This window comes from Oryctolagus cuniculus, chromosome 10 (assembly GCF_051225735.1).
Source record: "Oryctolagus cuniculus isolate XC-2025 breed Fujian yellow rabbit chromosome 10, ASM5122573v1, whole genome shotgun sequence".
NCBI lineage: Eukaryota > Metazoa > Chordata > Mammalia > Lagomorpha > Leporidae > Oryctolagus > Oryctolagus cuniculus.
In genome coordinates, this window is record NC_142876.1 from 53,818,738 (window position 1) to 53,837,510 (window position 18,773).

The 18,773-nt window shown below is 47.8% G+C and overlaps 1 protein-coding gene across 2 annotated transcripts in view; it reads right to left on the reverse strand.

Moving 5' to 3' along the window:
• Nucleotides 1-209: 209 nt before the first annotated feature.
• The window catches only part of TTC39C (tetratricopeptide repeat domain 39C), a 101,564-nt gene continuing 83,000 nt past the window's right edge, over nt 210-18,773 (reverse strand). For both annotated transcript variants that reach the window (XM_070050389.2, XM_008261148.5), the window contains 7 exons: nt 17,924-18,031; nt 12,662-12,771; nt 11,225-11,348; nt 5,229-5,326; nt 4,093-4,197; nt 1,496-1,534; nt 210-972 (listed from right to left, as the gene is read on the reverse strand). In XM_070050389.2, the coding sequence (XP_069906490.1) occupies nt 883-972; nt 1,496-1,534; nt 4,093-4,197; nt 5,229-5,326; nt 11,225-11,348; nt 12,662-12,771; nt 17,924-18,031 (674 nt within the window). In that variant the 3' untranslated portion in view covers nt 210-882. The remainder of the gene's footprint in view (nt 973-1,495; nt 1,535-4,092; nt 4,198-5,228; nt 5,327-11,224; nt 11,349-12,661; nt 12,772-17,923; nt 18,032-18,773) is intronic.

The following is an 18,773-nucleotide window of genomic DNA, read 5'->3' on the forward strand; positions in this document are numbered from 1 at the left end:
CACAAACAACAGGCAACCCCTAAAACATAAGTAACGTGTGTCTGTAGCTGAGGCTCTCCAATCACTAGCAAAACAGTTGGGTTTTCGGTTGTAACATTTTCTTCTATTACTTCCTGCATGGTTTGCTTTCAAAGGGAAAAGACAGTGTTTATCCTTTGGGAACATTTTGCAGAGGATCTAGAGATGAATCTTTGATGACACACGTCAGCTGAGAGTGTTTGTTCTTTTAATAAGGAAAACATGAAATTCTGAGTTAGTAACATGGTTGTTTTTTAATAATAAAAAAATCTTCAGTTGGCGGTCAGATCTGCTATCTAGTCGCTGGGAACAGAGGGACAGTGAATGGAGTCCATTCGCCTTCTGTGCCTGAGTTTTGCTGTCTGTGGGAGAGGGCTAGGACTAGCTGCGCTGCCTGATTCACAGGAATATTCTGAGGGTAAATTAAAACACTAGGAAGCGCTTTTATTTTTTTCAGAACACAATATAAATGCAATGTCACGATGCTGCTCATCTCTCAGGCACCTGTCACTGTCACCCTCGCGAGAGGGGCTTCAGGGAGGTGCCCCTGCAAGATCATAGGCAGGACGCTTAGTTTGATTTTATTTCAAAAAATAATAAGTCACAAAACTAAAATGCTTGAACAAGGTCACTTAACCTTCTCCCCGGGTGGCTATTATCCTCCTCTTCACCCTCGCCATGGCCACTTTTCAGCTAAATGTTTAAAAGAGGAGATGTTTAACATGTCAGCTTAACTGGGAAAATGTGTCCCTGGCACAGGTGACTCTCAGAAGAAAAGCCGATTTTCACATGAGCTTTGTCCTCTGCTTTTATTTTCAGGTGCGGGCCCGGGCGGGCAGGGACACAGCAGGCTCCCCGGGTCTGTCACTGAGGAACCAGTTCCCGAAGGGAGGCCAGGGCAGCGTGGATGCGGACGTGCAGTCTGTTCTCAAAGTCATAGCCGGAGAAATCTTCCTGCAAGGACAAAGACAGGGAGGGCTCTGTCAGCGAGGCTCGCACGGCGCTGCAGTGCAGTCCACAGCACCAGCTACCGGACAGCTCCAGGTCCCACTCCCCACACTCCCAGCAAAGGCTGCACGGCCACGTGGGTGTCTCACTCTCCAAACATCAGCCTTTTGCGTACATTTAGAAAATGCCAAGGGAGTGTCCGCAGTGCTGTCTTTGAACACGGCCCTCGTGTTGCTTTAGAATGAACAGCCTTCAGCTGTGCTGTTCCTGTTAGACGTTCTCAAGTCGAGACCCCAGCGGTGAAATCAAGAGTTATTTCCCCACCCTTAGAATGGCATACACCATTTCATGGAGTTTCTTACGATCCTGGAAAGTTCACGTAAAGTCAAGTGCTTGCTCGCTCACTTAGCCAGCACTTCTCCTTTCTAGAAATACCGGTGAGAACCTCCCAGACTCTAAAACTCAGACTCAGCTGGACACTGCACAGGGCAGCACAGGTCTCTGGAAAGAGGCGGAATCAGGGTTTTACCTTTGCTTGCAGAAGTAGAGTTCTGCCTCTTCCTACAGTCTATGAAGATAAGAAAAACATTATCTATTAGTCTCTACAATTATATAGGCACAAGCAGAAAATGTTCAAAAATGGTGTGCTAATTAAGACAATTCATGGTAGGCAAGAAAGCAAGTTTACTGCTCATTCAAGTAGAATGATTTGTTTTCTTTAATATATTAATTTTACATCATAGTTATTAAATTTAATATTTAATACCTATTAAATATTATTTTTACATTACTTGATAAATAATTTCTCATAATCTTATTAGTCTATAACAGGCAACAACTGAAGTATAATACCTTAGGTCAAAACCTTGCTATAACAACCTAAAATTAATGATTACCAAAAGTTGCATCTGAAGTTAGTAAATTATACCTCCTTTTGAAACATTATTAAGCGAGGAAGTCAACTTAATTTTAAAAAAATGTTGGGGTCCAGAATTGTGGTGTAGCCGGTTAAGCCTCTGCCTGCAACGCCGGCATCCCATATGGGCACTGGTTCTGGTCTCAGCTGCTCCACTTCTGACCCACCTCCTTGCTAATGATCCTGGGAAAGCAGTAGAAGATGGCCCAAGTCCTTGGGCTCCTGCACCCTCATGGGAGACCCGGAGGAGGCTCCGGGCTCCTGGCTTCGGCCTGACCCAGCCCCAGCTGTTGGGGCCGTTTGGGGAATGAACCAGTGGATGGCATATTCTCTTTCTCTGTCTCTCCTCCTTTCTTTGTAACTTGTCTTTCAAATAAATACAAAATAAATCTTTAAAAAAGTTGGCTAGTCTTATTATATTTTTTATGTATTATTACTGTTGCACCAAGAGTAAACTTCATTAAAATAAAGTATGGTGTCGGAATTTTCTATTCAAATTCATAAAACCTGTATTTTGTTTTGGTAAAATTTGACTTTCCAATTAAAAGCCCATCATCTTTGGCAAGTCAGGTTTCATATTTAGGGATTGGGCTAGAATAATATTTCTATTAATTTAGCTCAATGTTTGAAAAAATCTATATATTTAGAAGATGAATTAAATTCACTAAAAATTATAATTTTATAAAGCCAATACACGAATGAAGCTCACGTAAATGAGCTTCTAAAAGAAGGTTCCAAGTAAATTCAGACACAATTGAAACTCTAGTAAAACAAAAACAACTACCTCATTGTACCAACTTAAATATACACCTTAGTTACGCAGTCAAATTTGTATGGTATTCTAAATTTTAAAGTAATCATGCAAACATCGTCATTTATTCTCACTATAATCTTTGTTAAATGGCAAGGCAGTTTTTTTGTTTCTTTTGTTTACTCTTTTGATTTTCTTATTTTACTTATTTGAAGGCAGAAAGAGAAACAGAGAGAGAAAGAGGGAGCAAGCTCCCATCCATTGGTTCACTCCCCAGTTGCCCACAACAGCTAGAGCTGGGCCAGGCTGAAGCCATGAGCCTGGAATTGAATCTAGGTCTCCTCACAAATGGCAGGGATGCGGCCCCCATCTGTTGCACCCCAAGGTGCAGGTTAACAGGAAGCTGGAATCAGACTGGGGCACTCTGATGTGGGACATGGGCGTCCTAAGCAGCATCTTAACCATGAGGCCAGATACTTGCCCCAAGGCAGGTATTTTTTATCCTGTTTTACAAACTAAGAGGTATGCAGTGAAGTAACATACCCAGCGCCATACACTAAAACACTGCATTGTATCATACATTATGACAAAGGCAATGATTTTCCCAAAAATAAATCTTTGTCCAAAAAGTTACATGTATAATTCAAATCCTAGAGAAGAAATAAATTCCTCAAAGACAGTTAGATTAGGGGCCAGCTCTGTGGTGTAGCAGCTTGAGCCTCTGCCTGTAAAGCTGGCATCCCGTATGGGGACTGGTTCAATTCCCAGCTGCTCCACTTCTAATCCAGCTCCCTGCTAATGGCCTGAGAAAGCAATGGAGGATGCCCCAAGTGCTGGGGCCCCTTCATCCATGTGGGAGACCCAGAAAAAGCCTCTGGCTCCTGGCTTCGGTCTGGTCCAGCTCTGGCCATTGCAGCCATTTGGGGGATCCCTCTCTGTCTCTCCCTCTGTCTGCCTGTAACTCCGCTTCTCAAATAAGTAAATTAAAAAAAGACAGTAAGATTAGGATTATGAATTTTTGGATTCATCCAAGAAGTGGATCAATAAAGAACATGTGTTCAATTTATTTTAAATAAAGGGTGCTTAGTGACTGCTCATTTGTCTGTTTGCTCATGAACATTATTAAAAAATGTGGGGTGGCACTGTGGTGCAGCAAGTGGGGCTGCTGATTGTGATGCCTATGTCCCGTAGGGAAGTGCTGGTTCAAGCCCTTCTCCTCTGCTTCCAATCCAGTTTCCTGCTAATGTACCTGGGAAGGCAGCACATGGCAGCCAGGTACTTGGGCCCTTTCTCTCACATGGGAGACCTAGATGGAGTTCCAGGCTCTGGCTGTCATGGGCACTTGGAGAATGAACCAGAGGATGGAAGATCTCTTTACCTCTTTTGGTGCCTCCCTCTCTGTCACTCTACCTTCAAATAAATACATAAATGTTTAAAGAGTGTGTGTGTGTGATCTTACCTCTGGCCTGTCCAGCAGAAGACAGCCAAGTTCATAGCAAGCATATGGCTGAACATACAAGTTATTCTGACGACACACTTCATCTTTGACAGCTCTCTGAAAGAACTAAAGAAATACAAATGTGATTGGAATGATTGATTTTCCTGCTTAGCCCAGGGCTCACCACATGTTCAGGAGGCAGGAAGGGAGACCCACGTTTCTTTTCTCCAGACCATCTTCATTCCTCCCCATCCACCCCCATCCATAATTCAGAAGCCTCCTCTAGGACCACTCATCCATCAGTCGGTCCCATTTGTGTTACTTATTTTCCCAGCTGGCACATCAACCTCCACTGATCCTACTGCAGAAAATACACTTTATCTGCATCTAAAAGTCTACACATCCCTATTTTCGTGTTTAACACAGAAAACACACAAGCCAAGACCTCTTAACACGTGTCTTGATTGCATCTCACTAGTACTTAAGCTTGTGATCTAAAATAAGCTATCTAGGGCTGTGTAATAACTAGAACACCACACTGACAGATTAATTTAAAATTATAATACAAGTACATTAACGTAGCTTTTAAAGCCAAAAATCTTCTATTTCTACACATGAACTCAAAGAGAAGTCAACGTACTACTGCTACACATAAAACTTGGCTGGAAAAATCCCTCCAAGTGTATTTGAAAATAATTCATGGTTCTTCGTCATGTTCTGTGCACAGAGACTCATCCTATGCCAGCAACCTTCTAAACCTCACCACACTCTGCACCAGTAACCCGCAGCGATAAGGAGAGGAGAAGCCACCATATCGATGTGACTGGTTGCTTTTGGTTTGGTCTGACTACAAGGCTTCCCTGGGATCCTCCTGATGTGTTTGCCTCCTCAATTTCTCTCCTGAGACTGTTGTCTTGGATAAACAGGAGCAGAAAGGAAGGCCACCTATAAAGAGGCAGTCTCCAAGGTGGAAGCTGCATTCAAAACAACTATTACCATCATCACCTCCCAGCAGCTGAAGGGATGGTGTTCTCCAAATACAGTGGGTAAAGCTCACAGGGCCATGGGAAGTCTGGCCCTGTACTTTTTTATTCTCGAGCACAGACACAGGGGCTCCCGATCTCTCTACGTAAGTCATGACCACATTTGCACTTTACCTGAAGAGCATCTTCTGAGTTTCCTAGACACTTGTGTATGGCACCGAGCAGCAAATACTTTAATCCAACCACAGATGAATCATCCACTTCATGGCAAGCTTCAAGAGAAAGGGAGCGAAAACAGCAGGGAGGAAACACAGTCATTCAGGAATTTCCTTTAATGCCACCCACAGCAAAGTGAGTGCTTCATTGTATGGCTGCTTATTTGGTTCATGTTTCTGTCCCCAAAACTCAGAATGCACCTGTTCTCTATCCACTAGTGAGTAGCAGCCTTGGCCAAGGAGACAAAAAATGTCAAACTCCACACAGCCAAGAAGACTCAAAATCATAGCCTATTTGTACTAAGTGAAGAAGAAATCCTGAAGAAGCCACATAGTCTATGATTCCAAATAAATGACATTCTGGGGGCCAGTGCTGTGGCATAGTGGGTAAAGTTGCCACCTACAGTGCAAGTATCCCATATAGGTGCCAATTCAAGTTTCTTCTGCTCCACTTCCAATTCATCTCTTTGCTGTGGCCTGGGAAAGCAGTGGAAGATGACCTGAGTCCTTGGGCCCCTGCACTCACATGGGAGACCCAGAAGAAGCTCCTGGCTCCTGGCTTCAGATCAGCACAGCTCCGGTCGTTGCAGCCAACTGGGGAGTGAACCAGCGGATGGAAGACCTTTCTCTCTGTCTCTCTGTCTCTCTGTCTCTCTCTCTCTGCCTCTTCTTTCTCTGTGTAACTCTGACTTTCAAATAAATAAATCTTTTAAATAAATAAACAAATGACATTCTGGAAAAAGGCAAACTGTGGACACAATAAAAACCCAGTAGTTACCAGGACACAGAAGAGGCAGGGCCGAGTAGGTGGAATACAGCTGGTTTAAGAGCAATGCAAACCCACTGTTCTCACTACACTGGTGGACACCTGCCTTTCAGCATTTCCCTGCACCCACAGAACACACAACAGCAACAGTGCACCCCAGTGTGAGCTGCGGACTTTGGGGGATTCGGTCACGCCAGTGCTGGCTCACTGACTGTAACAAAGGCTCCCCTGAGGCGAGCCTGGTAAAGAGGCCAGGGGAGCAAGACGACTATGCAGGGACTCTGGACTTTCTGCTCAACTTCACTACAAACCTAAAACTGTTCCCATTGTGGCGCAGCGGGTAGAGTCACCACCCGTGATGCCGGCATCCCATACGGGCACCAGTTTTGAGTCCCGGCTGCTCCACTTCTGATCTAGCTCCCTGCTAATGCACCTAAGAAAACAGAGGAAGATTGCCCAAGTGCTTGGGCCCCTACACCCATGTGAGAGACCTGGAATAAGCTCCTGGCTCGTGGCTGTGATCTGGTCCAATTCCGGCTGTTGCAGCTATTTGGGGAGTGAACCAGCAGATGGAAGATCTCTCTGTCTCTCCCTCTCTCTCTGTAATTCTGCCTTTCAAATAAAATAAATAAATACGAAAAAAAGAGAAAGAACTCAAGAGATCTTAAGGCAGCAAAGTCAAGGAAATGCTAACATAATACATTAACTTGCTCATTCATTCATTCATTCATTCGAGGGGTAGCTACTGTTTCTTCCAGCAGATGGAAGACCTCTTAAAATACCACGGTGACAACACAAACAAAAATTCCTATCCTTACAACGGACCAGAATAGACATTTCTGCAAAAGAGACATGCAAATGGCCAGTGGGTGTATGAAAATATGCCCACAATTAATCACTAATCATCAGGAGAGAAGAAATCAGAACCACAAGGGACTGCCATCTCACCTCTGTTAGGATGGCTGCTATTAAACAGCAGTAGGGCATGTGGGAAAAGGAAACGGGAACCCTTGGGCACTGTCAGGGGGAATGCAAGATGGCGGAGCTGCTACGGAAAACAGGACAAAGGTTCCTCAGAGCATGAGAAATCCCACAGAACTGAGCAATCTCACTTCTGGGTATCTATCCCAAAGAATGGAAATCGGGATCTGAAAAACATATTTGCATGCTCAAGTTGGAAACAAATGAAATGTCTATGAGCAGGGCAGAGCTGTGGCGTGGCAGGTGAGGCCACCACCTGCAGTGCCAGCATCCCATATGGGCGCCAGTTCGAGTCCCGGCTGCTCCTCTTCCAATCCAGCTCCCTGCTAATGTGCCTGGGAAAGCAACAGATGATGGCCCAAGACCTGGGCTACTGCACCAATGGGGGAGATGAGAGGAAGCTCCTGGCTCCTGCCTTCAGATTGGCTTAGCTCTGAACGCTGTGGCCATTTGGAGAGTGAACCAGTGGATGGAAGACCTTTCTCTCTCTTCCTCTGCCTCTGTATAACTCTGCCTTTCAAATAAATAAATAAATCTTTAAAAAAAATCTTATCAGCAGATGAATGGGTGAAGAAAATATAGCACAGACTACAAAAGAATTGTATGCAGCCTTAAGACAGAAGGAATTGCTGTCAGATGCAGCAACCTGGGCGAACTGTGAGAGCATTGGGCCAAGTGAAAAAGCCAGGGTCAGAGACCAAACACCACATCAGTCCCCCTAGATGAGGCCCCCCAGGCGTGAAACTCTCAGGCGTGCGAAGCAGGATGGGGGCTGCCAGGGGCTTGGGGATGGGAAGTGGTTGCTGTTCATGTGTCTGAGGTTTCAGTTATACAAAATGAAACTGTTCCAGAGACCCGCTACACAGCACCAAGCTGATGCCCAATAATAAAGTTACTTTAAGGATGGTAAGTGAGCGTGACGTGCTTAGGGGGAATCTGCTGAAATCCATCGAGATGTTTAGAGAGCACGTTCTTTAAATGCAGAAGTCCCACATACAGGGAATTGTCCCACAGGTAATACGGGCTCACAGGTGCAAAGGTATTTGTGTAAACAGTCACTGAATCATCTGGTTTTAAGTATTTGCCCAGCAAAGTGAAAGGAATTACATACAACTATAGCATTAATGATTCTGCGACTATTTGCGAATTTATTTTATGTGAGGAAAACTGAACATCTTTTTATTTGATTATTATTTCAAGCCCTTGCCTATTTCCCTGCTAGACTATGGTCTTTTGACTTTTTATTTGTTGAACTCTTTATTTAGTAGAGTCATTATGCCTTTGACTGTAATGTAAATTAAAAATATGTGATCTCAAAAAATAAGCTATTAAGTAAAAAAAAAAAAGCAATAGTCCATTGAAGTGCACAAGATTGGAGACAGCCTGTGTGCACACCAGCAGGGGACTAGTTACAGAAACGATCATTATTCCTACTTGGGAATACTACCACGACACTCAGAAGGCATGAGGTCAATCTACATGTTGATATTAGATAATATCCAAAATCTTCCTAAGTGACAGGAACACAGGCAGGAGAGAAGGGAGAGGATGCTGCTGTCTCAGGCTCCACGCAGACTCACCCATGCGCAGGCACACCCTTGTCCAGGGAAATGTGTGGCACATGCCCAGAAGGCCACTCCGAAACTCCTGAGCTGTGAGTGTCTTTTGGGAGGAGACCGCATGCCTGAGATGGAAGAGATGCTAACATTTTGCTTTCTCCATACGCCTTTGAGTAGTCTGGATATTTTCACAAATTTGTGAATTACTTAGCAAATAAGAACACTAAGATCCTAAAAATTAAAAAAAAAAAATGTATGCCAGGAAAAAACATTTCTGTCCTGAAGAAGCTTATATATTTGGGTGGGGATATAGGGGGAGACACTGCATGAAAGGTAAACAGATAAAATATGTCACATGAGGGTAAGTGCTAAGGGGGAAAATAAAGCCAGGCAGGGGAATCGGAAGTGGGAATGCAGTTCAAGCTTCATGGCTAAGATCACAGTGGCGTAAACACTGGGGACAATGCGGGAAGGAACTGTGTGAACGTTATTTGGGGCTGAGAGAAGAGCAAGCGCAAAGGCACGGAGGCCAGCACTGCTGGTTGTGTTCATGAATGGAAGAAGGAGTGTGGCTGCAGAGCAGAGAAGCAACTGCCTGGTAAGGTTCCAGACTGTGGGGTACTGCCAGCCACTGAATGCCCTCGGGCTTTTACTATGAGATGAGAGACAGAAGAGTTCTGAGAAGCAGAGTGACATCATATGACTTGGGTTTTAATAGGACCCCGGTGGCTGCAGTGCTGAGAAAACAGACATAGCTTGGAAACACAGAGTAAGAATGCAGAGAGAGGGAGGCGCAGGGCAGCATGGGAGTGGAACCACGAGCCGGGGGGCGTGGAGACATGACGCGCTCTGCTAGCAGCGAGTTACGGGGGAGACTCTGGTCAGCTACATGCACAAAACCAGAGGGCTTGAAGGAGAGCCCCACACAGATGCTTAGGAGCCACACTCTGCTGTCGGCCTTTCCAGGAACCCAGCAGCTTCTCTGCCAAGGTCTTCGCCAGGCCCTGTACAGCTGGGTGGATCTGGGTCATCACTGCTCCACACCGGGGGATGAGAGAATCCAAGAATCTCAGAGTCGGGCTCTGATGTTGAGGAATGTTCTCATCTTCACTTCAGCGACAGTCTCCCTCCCCGTGGGCCTATCTTTGTTGCTAATTTGTTAATTCTGATACCTGCAAAAGGACTCAGAGACTATTTAGTCCGATCTCACGTAAGTGACAGCCATTCTCGTGCCTGTCAATCGTGCCTAGCTTACATTTGCTCCTGTGTTTTAAATATCTCTAAATACACGAGTCTACACTCGTGCATTAAAGACTACCTCAGATCCTTCCTTGCTCCTGCAGTTGCCTTAGCAGGGCCTGACCCCTGCAAGAAATAGTAAGTTATTTCTTTAATACCCCACAATGCCTGGCTCATTTAAAGATTTCATTTATGGGGCCGGCGCTGTGGTGTAGAGGGGAAAGCTGCTGCCTGCAGTGCCGACATCCCATATGGGAACCAGTTCGAGTCCCTACGGCCGCACTTCTGATTCAACTCTCTGCTTTGGCCTGGGAAAGCAGTAGATGAAGTGCTTGGGCCCCTGAACCTATGTGGGAGACCTGGAAGAAGCTCCTGGCTCCTGGCTTCAGATCGGTGCAGCTCCAGCCATTGTGGCCAATTGGGGAGTGAACCATTGGATGGAAGACACCTCTCTCTCTCTCTCTCTGCCTCTCTTCTCTCTGTGTAACTCTTTCAAGTAAATAAATAAATCTTTAAAAAAAAAAGAGTAACTTTATCAGGGTTGCCTATGGTCTTACAGTTTTCCTAATACATAAATGAAAAGTGTATACTTTCAGTTACGCTCCTGGACATTTACCCAAGAGAAGCGAGCACATAACTATACAAAAGAGCCATTAACCTAGGTTGTGCACTTTTGTTTGTAGCAGTTTTACTCAAGGAAGCTGAAAAACCAAAAACCAAACCAAAACCCCAAATGCCTATCACCCAGAAAATGAGTAAACAAGCTGAGGTCTAGGCATAGCCATATAGTGGTGCACTACTCAGCCAGGACAAGACATGGACGATTGATGCAGGCTGCAACATGGACAAACCTTATGAACACTCTGCAGAACAAGTGAAGCCATGAATCGAAACATACGCCTGATATATTTCCATTTACAGCAAGTTCAAGTTCACAAAGGTCAGAACTGTGCTTGCCCTCGGGTGCGGAGTGAGGAGGAGCCCAAGGAACGTGTCAGGGTGGGTGATGGGAATGTATTATCTTCCGACTGTTGTAAGGGATGCCCCGGTGTGCATATTGGTCCGCACTCACTGGCCTAGAGATACTCTTTACTATCTGTGCTTTTTGTGTGTGTGTGAATCACACCTGCATGAAACACAATGATGGCCCTGGGGATAAAACATACGCTCACAGCGACACCTGTGGCCAGAGGGTGCGGAACACTTCTGGTGACAGCAGCACCCTGGACTCCAACTATGACAAGAGGATCTGCAGGTACGCGCACCTGCTGCTCTGATAACCCAAGTGATGGGAGTTTCTTCCTCTACAGCTTGAATCCAAGAGCGACAGACTGGTCCCGCCTGGCTCAGAAGACAGCGTGACCGCAGGAAGCGGTGCGGGCACGGCTGGCTGGTGTGCCCCCCCCTTACCTTGACTCATCCTCTGCAGGTTGGGGAGGGAACAGTTGGGAAGGGCCTTCCACAGGTACAGCACCTCAATGGACGCCAACACACACAGCGCTTGGGTTGGGGTTTGCTTCCGAAATCGCTCTGCCTGCGAGTAGGAAAAGATTCGGCTGTGTTTTTCCAAAACAAATTCAACTTAAACATGCTTCTAGGACATTTAAAAGCACACGATTCGCATTCAGGATGGATGGCGGCTCCTTTCCTAGCCTCTCCCTCCCCCTCCCCCGTCCTGCTCCCTCCCTCTGGTTGACACCCTTGGTGCCAAACCAGACCCTTCCAGATTCCTTGCAAAGCAACTGGCAGACAGACAAGCTACACGGGGCAGCTTGTGAAATAGGTAAGATGAAAGTCCCCACAGGCTTCAAAGAGCCCCCTACCCTCCCACCAGCTGCCTTCTAACAACCCCCACATACACACACTGGCAAATTCCCTCCTTAACCAGATGAAAACTCAGCTCTAAACACGCCCTCTGCGATGTCTCTTAGGAGACTGTCGCCAACCTCTTTGCTTGATTTGAAGCAAAGACCTCTGCTGAGGTCGGTCTCTGTCTCCTTTTTCCGTCTCTCCCTTCTGGGGGTACAAAAGGCCAGAACCCCGAGCTATTGCAAACCTAACCTAACACCTACAAGGGCGAAAATGACCACGTCTCTCCATTGAACAACTTTTCCTGTCTGAGTTCTACGACATCAGGACACTTGCCTCCTGTGCCTCACTCAACCCCATCTCCTATCGAGAACTGGCATATAGGGATTCTGAAAACTTAGGCATGAAATGAGTTTTATTTTAGTTTAAATCAATGAATTCAGAAGGCTGGGTTATAAGGATGGGGCTCAATGAGCTTTTATGGGGGATGTAAGACAAGACGCCTTGTAGTCACGGTCCCAAGGACTTTTTGGTTTTCTACTTGGTCCTAGTGCTGTCACTTGCCTTCTGTATGAGAGTCTAATTTACACTCAAACAAATTCAGTAAATGTTCAGTAAAAACTTAGAAAACCTAAAGAATGGCAAATTCAAAGTAGGAGAGAGGTCATAAAACAGGTTCTGCTGCAAAATTTGATTATGGGAGGCTAAAAAGCGAAAATGCGATGCTATCCCTCTAGCCCCGGGCCTTCCAGCAGGGCTCCGAGACCGGACCAACCCACTCCGCTCCCACAGGGCGCCAGCCTCGGTCCCTGGAAAGCGCGTGCGCCCTGCGGCCTCTGCGCTGTGCGCACTCCAGGGACCAGAAGCGAAGGCGCATGCGCCCTGCGGTGTCTGCCCCGCGTGCGCTCACAGGAACAGGAAATGCGCTTGGATGATTTGCGGCCAAGCCCGTGCTGCTCCCCACCGCGGCTGACTGCACGGGGCACAGCCGAGGAGTTCGGGCCACAGACCTCGAGGCCAGCGGGGCCCCCAACCTACCTTCTTCACTGAGAACTGTTCAATCTGGTTGTTTTTCCTCTTGAAGAGTTTCTGAACTTCTTTAAAAACGGCCTGTGCGCCGTCCACGTCACCGCTGGCTCCCTGGCACACTGTAAGAAACCATGGTCTGAGCTGTAGACTGCCGGCAGGGTTGGTACCACTGGGGGATGCCGAGGGGCATCATACTGGGAACCGTTTCCAAGCACAAAACCAGAGCCAGTGCCTGGCGACTGCCACACCAGGGGCCGCTCGGCCCTCCGGCTGTCACCGCCCATCCCCATCTCCCAGGGGCCTGTGTTCCGGAGCTGGGGTGGGGTGGGTCACAGGGAAAGCCAGCTCTCCTCCTGTTGGAACAGGTTTTTTTTGTTTTTTTTTTTTTTAAGATTTATTTATTTATTTATTTGAAAGAGAGAGACAGAGAAAGAGGTCTTCCATCCACAGATTCACTCTTCAGAAGGCTGTAGTGGCCAGGGCTGGGCCATGTGGGTGCAGGGGCCCAAGTATCTGGGCCATCCTCTGCTGCTTTCCCAGGATCATTAACAGGGAGTTGTATCGGAAGTGGACCAGCTGGAACTCGAACCAGCACCCGTATGGGATGCCTGAGCTGCAGGTGGCGGCTTTACCCGCTCCGCTACAGCGCCAGCCCGGGAGACATAGTCTTGTATGTAACAAAAGGCTGGCCGATGCCACAGCTCAATAGGCTAATCGTCTGCCTGCGGCGCTGGCACCCCGGGTTGTAGTCCTGGTCGGGGCGCTGGATTCTGTCCCGGTTGCTCCTTTTCCAGTCCAACTCTCTGCTGTGGCCTGGGAGTGCAGTGGAGGATGGCCCAAGTGCTTGGGCCCTGCACCTACATGGGAGACCTGGAGAAGCACCTGGCTCCTGGCTTCGGATCAGCGCAGCACTCTGGCCATAGCAGCCATTGGGGGGTAAACCAACTGAAAAAAAGGAAGACTGCCTCTCTCTCACTGTTCACTGTCCACTCTGCCTGTCAAAAAAAAAAAAAAAAAAAAAAAAAAAAAAGAAAAGAAAAGAAAAGAAAAGAAAGGCACCGCTACTGCCATAGTGCACAACCTCCTTGGCGTCTACATGGGCAGGGAGTGGAGATAAAAGGAATCTGGGAAAGAACAGTGAGCAGATAAGGGGTTTAGGAAGACTTCCTGGCAGGAGAGGGAATCCCTGTCCTGGAACAAAAGTTACAGAGACACACAAAGGCCTGCACCCTGTAGACCCTGAGTTCCATAGGCCTGCACCCTGTAGACCCTGAGTTCCAGTTGGAACGATTCTCTCTCTCTCTCTCTCTCTCTCTCTCTCACACACACACACACACACACACACACACGTTTATTCTGATGTAAAAAGGGCTGAAATACATAGGAGGGGCCTTCGCTGCCCTGCAGTGCTGACATCCCATATGGGTGCCGGTTCAAGTCCCGGCTGCTCCACTTCCATTCCAGCTTTCTGCTGTGGCCTGGGAAAGCAGTGGAAGATGGCCCCAGTCCTTGGGCCCCTGTGCCCACATGGGAGACCTGGAAGAAGCTCCTGGCTCCTGGCTTTGGATCAGTGCAGTTTCAGCCGTTGCAGCCATTTGGGGAGTGAACCAGCGGATGGGAGACCTCCCCCCGTCTCTCTCCTGTCTCCTGTCTCCTCTCTCCTCTCTGCCTCTCTATAACTCTGCCTTTCAAATAAATAAATAAAATTTTTTAAAATATGCATGCATTTCAAAAATGTAAATGTATATAATTCCCTTTTCCACACACTGTTGAAGTGCCCTTATGTGCGGTGATAGGAGAAGTTAGGGGAGAAAACCAAAGTGCTTTGGGAAAGACCCAGAAAGAAAAGGGGTCCTTTCTGTCCGGAGTGATGCGGGAGCTATGAAGGAAGGGTGTGACTCGTCTGTCCCATTGCACCTGCAGCCCACCCCAGGGCCCTGGCAAAGACGTCATCATAGCCCCTTCGCTCCACCTGCATCCCACCCCCTCCAGTCTTCACATTGGGGTCAGTCCCAGCCCCTCAGCCAGTCTTTACCACCACCCTGTCATCCTCCTCTCACCTCCTAGGCCACCAAATCCCATCCCGTGCATTTTTGCTGAGACACTGTCTTAGCTGCATGCTGTTTTTGGAACAGACTAAACAGATTTGATAACAGATAATTCCAATGGGATTTCAAGCTTACAGAAAAGGGGCAAGAATAGTACAAGGATTGATGCAGCAACTCCCCTCCTGGGCATATACCCCTAGGAAGCGAAAGCAAGGACTCGGGCACCAGGGTTCGTAGCAAGTATCACACTCTCTGGAGTGAAAAGGTGGAAGTAACCCCCGTGTCCATCGCTGGATGGATGCATAAACAAAACATGGACCCCACACGTAGCAGCAGAAGTTAACACGTGCAGTAATGTGGGTGCACCTAGCAGACACTGTGCTATGTGACATAAGCCGGACACACGAGGGCAGATGTGCCCCATTCATATGAGGCATGAAGAATAATCAAATTCACAGAGACAGAAAGAAGAATGGCAGCCAGGAGCTGCAGGGGAGGGAAAGCAGTGTTCTTGTTGGATGGGTTTTGCATGTCATTCAGTTGGTGAGTATTTTCTGGAGATGGATGTGGTGAGGGTCGCATGATACCACACACGAATGTAACCTCACTAAATGGCTCACTTAAAAATGCCTACGAGGGTCCATTTGATTTATATTTTATTACATGTTATTTAGCTCTTATATGTTATTTATATTTTGCCACAATAAAAAAGACAGGGCTGGGAGCCAAGTCCCCATGGCAGCACGCTGGCCCCTGAATGCCTGTGCTCTCCAGCTCTGCCTGCAAGAAGCCAGCTGGGCAGAAGCACCCTTGCTGCCTTGGGCACCCTCCACAGCGGGGCTCTCCACACTTGTACTATCTTGCCAGCAAAACCCCTCGGACAGACACATCCAAACCGGCCCTGCCCATCACCCACAGCCAGCACAGCGCCGGGACTGCCACAGCGTGGGGAGACAAATGCTCCTCTTCACAGCCACATGTGCTCTGTGTCTTCCGCACTCAACAGACAGGAAATAGCACCCCCCCACCCCCCACCCCATGGACAACGTGGCGCAAATACATGTGATGACCACTAGGTGGCGTGCGGGCCTCTGCTTCCTACGCTATGCAAAGCAACTTCCCCTACTCTTCAGCGTTGGGCACACGGAGGTGGCCCAATGCACTGCTGCTGCTTTTATGGGCGATGCCTGCAAATTCAGTACAGCAGCCCTTTAAGGTTAGACACAGTATACTGACAAGGACACCCAAAGTAAGATTACTCCATGCACACAGCACTGTAAGAAAAGACACACACCACACCACAAGGAGAGCAGACACGGTGGCTTTTCATAGCCACTGTTCGTGGACTCATGCGATCTTTATAGAGAGTTTCAGACATGGAGGATATACAGATTGGCCACTGTTAATTCTTACTTTTTCTTTTTAAAAAGATTGTTATTTTATTTTTAAAGGCAGAGTTACAGAGGTTCACTCCTCAAATGGTTACAACAGCTGGGCCGGACTGAAGCCAAGAGGCTGGAATTTCATCTGGGTCTCCCGTGTGGGTGCAAAGTACTTGGACCATCTTTCACTGCTTTCCCAGGCCGTTAGCAGGGAGCTGGATAGGAAATGGAGCAGTTGGACTCTACTTGGCACACATATGGGATGCTAGTGTTGCAGGCCACAGCTTAACCCACTGTATCACAATACTTTTAAATAGAGCAGATCTGTAGATAGAATGAAAGGGGAAGATGTTTCCTCAAATTGAAACATTTAGAAGAACAGGAAGCATTTAAAATAGTGTTTGGTTAGTCTGAATTTTAAATAACACGGTTACTATGTGGCTTCATAAGGAAGGTTCCTCTCTATACAAACTTGCAAAGGTTTATATAAAGTTGCTTCAAGGCAGGAAATGTGCAGCCACTTGGTTTCTTCAATCCACTCCTCCACAATTGGAAACCAAGGGGAATAGTTAATATCTCAAGGACAGACAACCCTTCTTTCCACCAGGTGGCAGCATGTCTTCAACTATCATACAAGGTGTAAGGCAGAAACACTCCCATTGAAAACACAGGGCCAGTGCTGTGGCATAGCAGGTAAACCTGCGGCCTCCCCTAGGGCACCAGTTTAAGTCCCTGCTGCTCCACTTCTTTTTTTATTTTATTTTATTTTATTTTATTTTTATTTTTATTTTTTGACAGGGAGAGTGGACAGTGAGAGAGAGAGACAGAGAGAAAGGTCTTCCTTTGCCGTTGGTTCACCCTCCAATGGCCGCCGCAGCTGGCGCATTGCAGCCGGCGCACGGTGCTGATCCGATGGCAGGAGCCAGGTACTTATCCTGGTCTCTCATGGGGTGCAGGTCCCAAGCACTTGGGCCATCCTCCACTGCACTCCCTGGCCACAGCAGAGAGCTGGCCTGGACTAGAACCCGGTGTGCCGGCGCCGCAAAGCGGAGGATTAGCCTAGTGCCTGCTGCTCCACTTCTGACCCAGCTCTCTGCTATGGCAGAGGGAAAGCAGCAGAAGGTTGTCCAAGTGCTTGGGACCCTGCACCCACATGGGAGACCCAGAAGAAGCTCCTGGCTCCTGGCTTCAGACCGGCCCAACTCTGGCCGTTGTGGCCATCTGGGGAGTGAACCAGCGGATGGAAGATTTCAATCTCTCTCTCTCTCCCCCTCCCCTTCTCCCTCTAACTCTGCCTTTCAAATAAATTATTAAAAAAAAATAGACATTACAGATGTTTGGCTGTGATGCTGCACAGTGTTGAAAGACCTGGCACTGTCCTACACCATCACACTGTACTGTGGATGAACAGGCAAAACAGGGTTGGAACACAGGACTCAACGCACGAGCTACTTTGTAACCAGGCACCACCAGCGAACATACTAACACAGTGAAAAAGACATGTTTGAGAACATCCTTAAAATTCCTAACACAGCAAAGAAAGGGGTGGAGAAGGGCAGGCTGAGGGTGGTTAGGACAAGATGGACAAAACTGGAGCAGCGTCATAAGAAGCATTTCCGAGACGCTGTGCAGGACGAAGCCTGGCTCGGGGCACCAGGCACAGGACTGGAGTTCTCAATGAACACAGGATCCTGCTGCCATTTACTTGGTCGCACAAAATGTCACTGTGCTAGGGAGAATGGTGGAGCACAACGCCCTCCCCCCCTCCTCCCCACATCCACCACCAGCCTGGGAGGTAACTCACAGGGGGCGGGGCCATGCTGTGAGACCAGTCCACTCACCTGCTGTCAAATAGGCGTAATAGCACTGCGACCACCGGGACTCGTTTTTCAGCCGCTCGAAGGAATCGAACGCATCCTTGAAGTTGAGCTCGATCATGCTGCACCACCCTGTGAGAGAAACCCCGTTAGCCCATACCCGGGAGTCACGGCCCACCTGGACCCCGAGTCTCTCAACGGCTCACTGCCTTCCTCTGGGAGCGCTCTAGGACGTGCTCTGCAACACTCAGCTTTAGAGGATTTTCTCTTGAATGTGTCCTGGGTAAAGTCTGGGCAAGACCAGGCACTTCCGATGTCACGACCTCTTGGGGAGTGGAGACGAGCACGGCACAGATTTCTAGAAGGACACTCGAGTGAGTCTCATCTGTGTGAGTCACCCAAGCCCAGGGAGGTACAGGCAGCCGGGGGAGCAAGGGCTTCCTGGACTCACCTGAGGGTGAATTATTAGCACGCATTCTCAGACCTCTGTGAGAAGCATGCAAGCCCATCTTCTCTACATTGGGGGACCCTATCTTTCTTGGATCGAAACACTGTGGGACTGGCATTCTGGCACGGAACACTTTATTTCCTTTGTACATTTAAGAAATACATATTTATTCATTGAGAGGGACAAAGACAGACAGCCATTGAGAGAGAGAGAGAGGAAGAGGGAGAAGGAGAGAGGTTCCATCTGCTGATTTTCCTTGGCGCTCAATCCAGGTCTCCCGTGTACATAGCGGGAACCAAGGGGTTGAGCCATCACTACTGCCTCCCAGGGACTGCATTCGCAGACACTGGAGTCAGAAACTGGGTATTACAGGAATCGAACCCAGATATTCCAATGTGGGACACAGCATCCTAGCCAGCCTCTCAA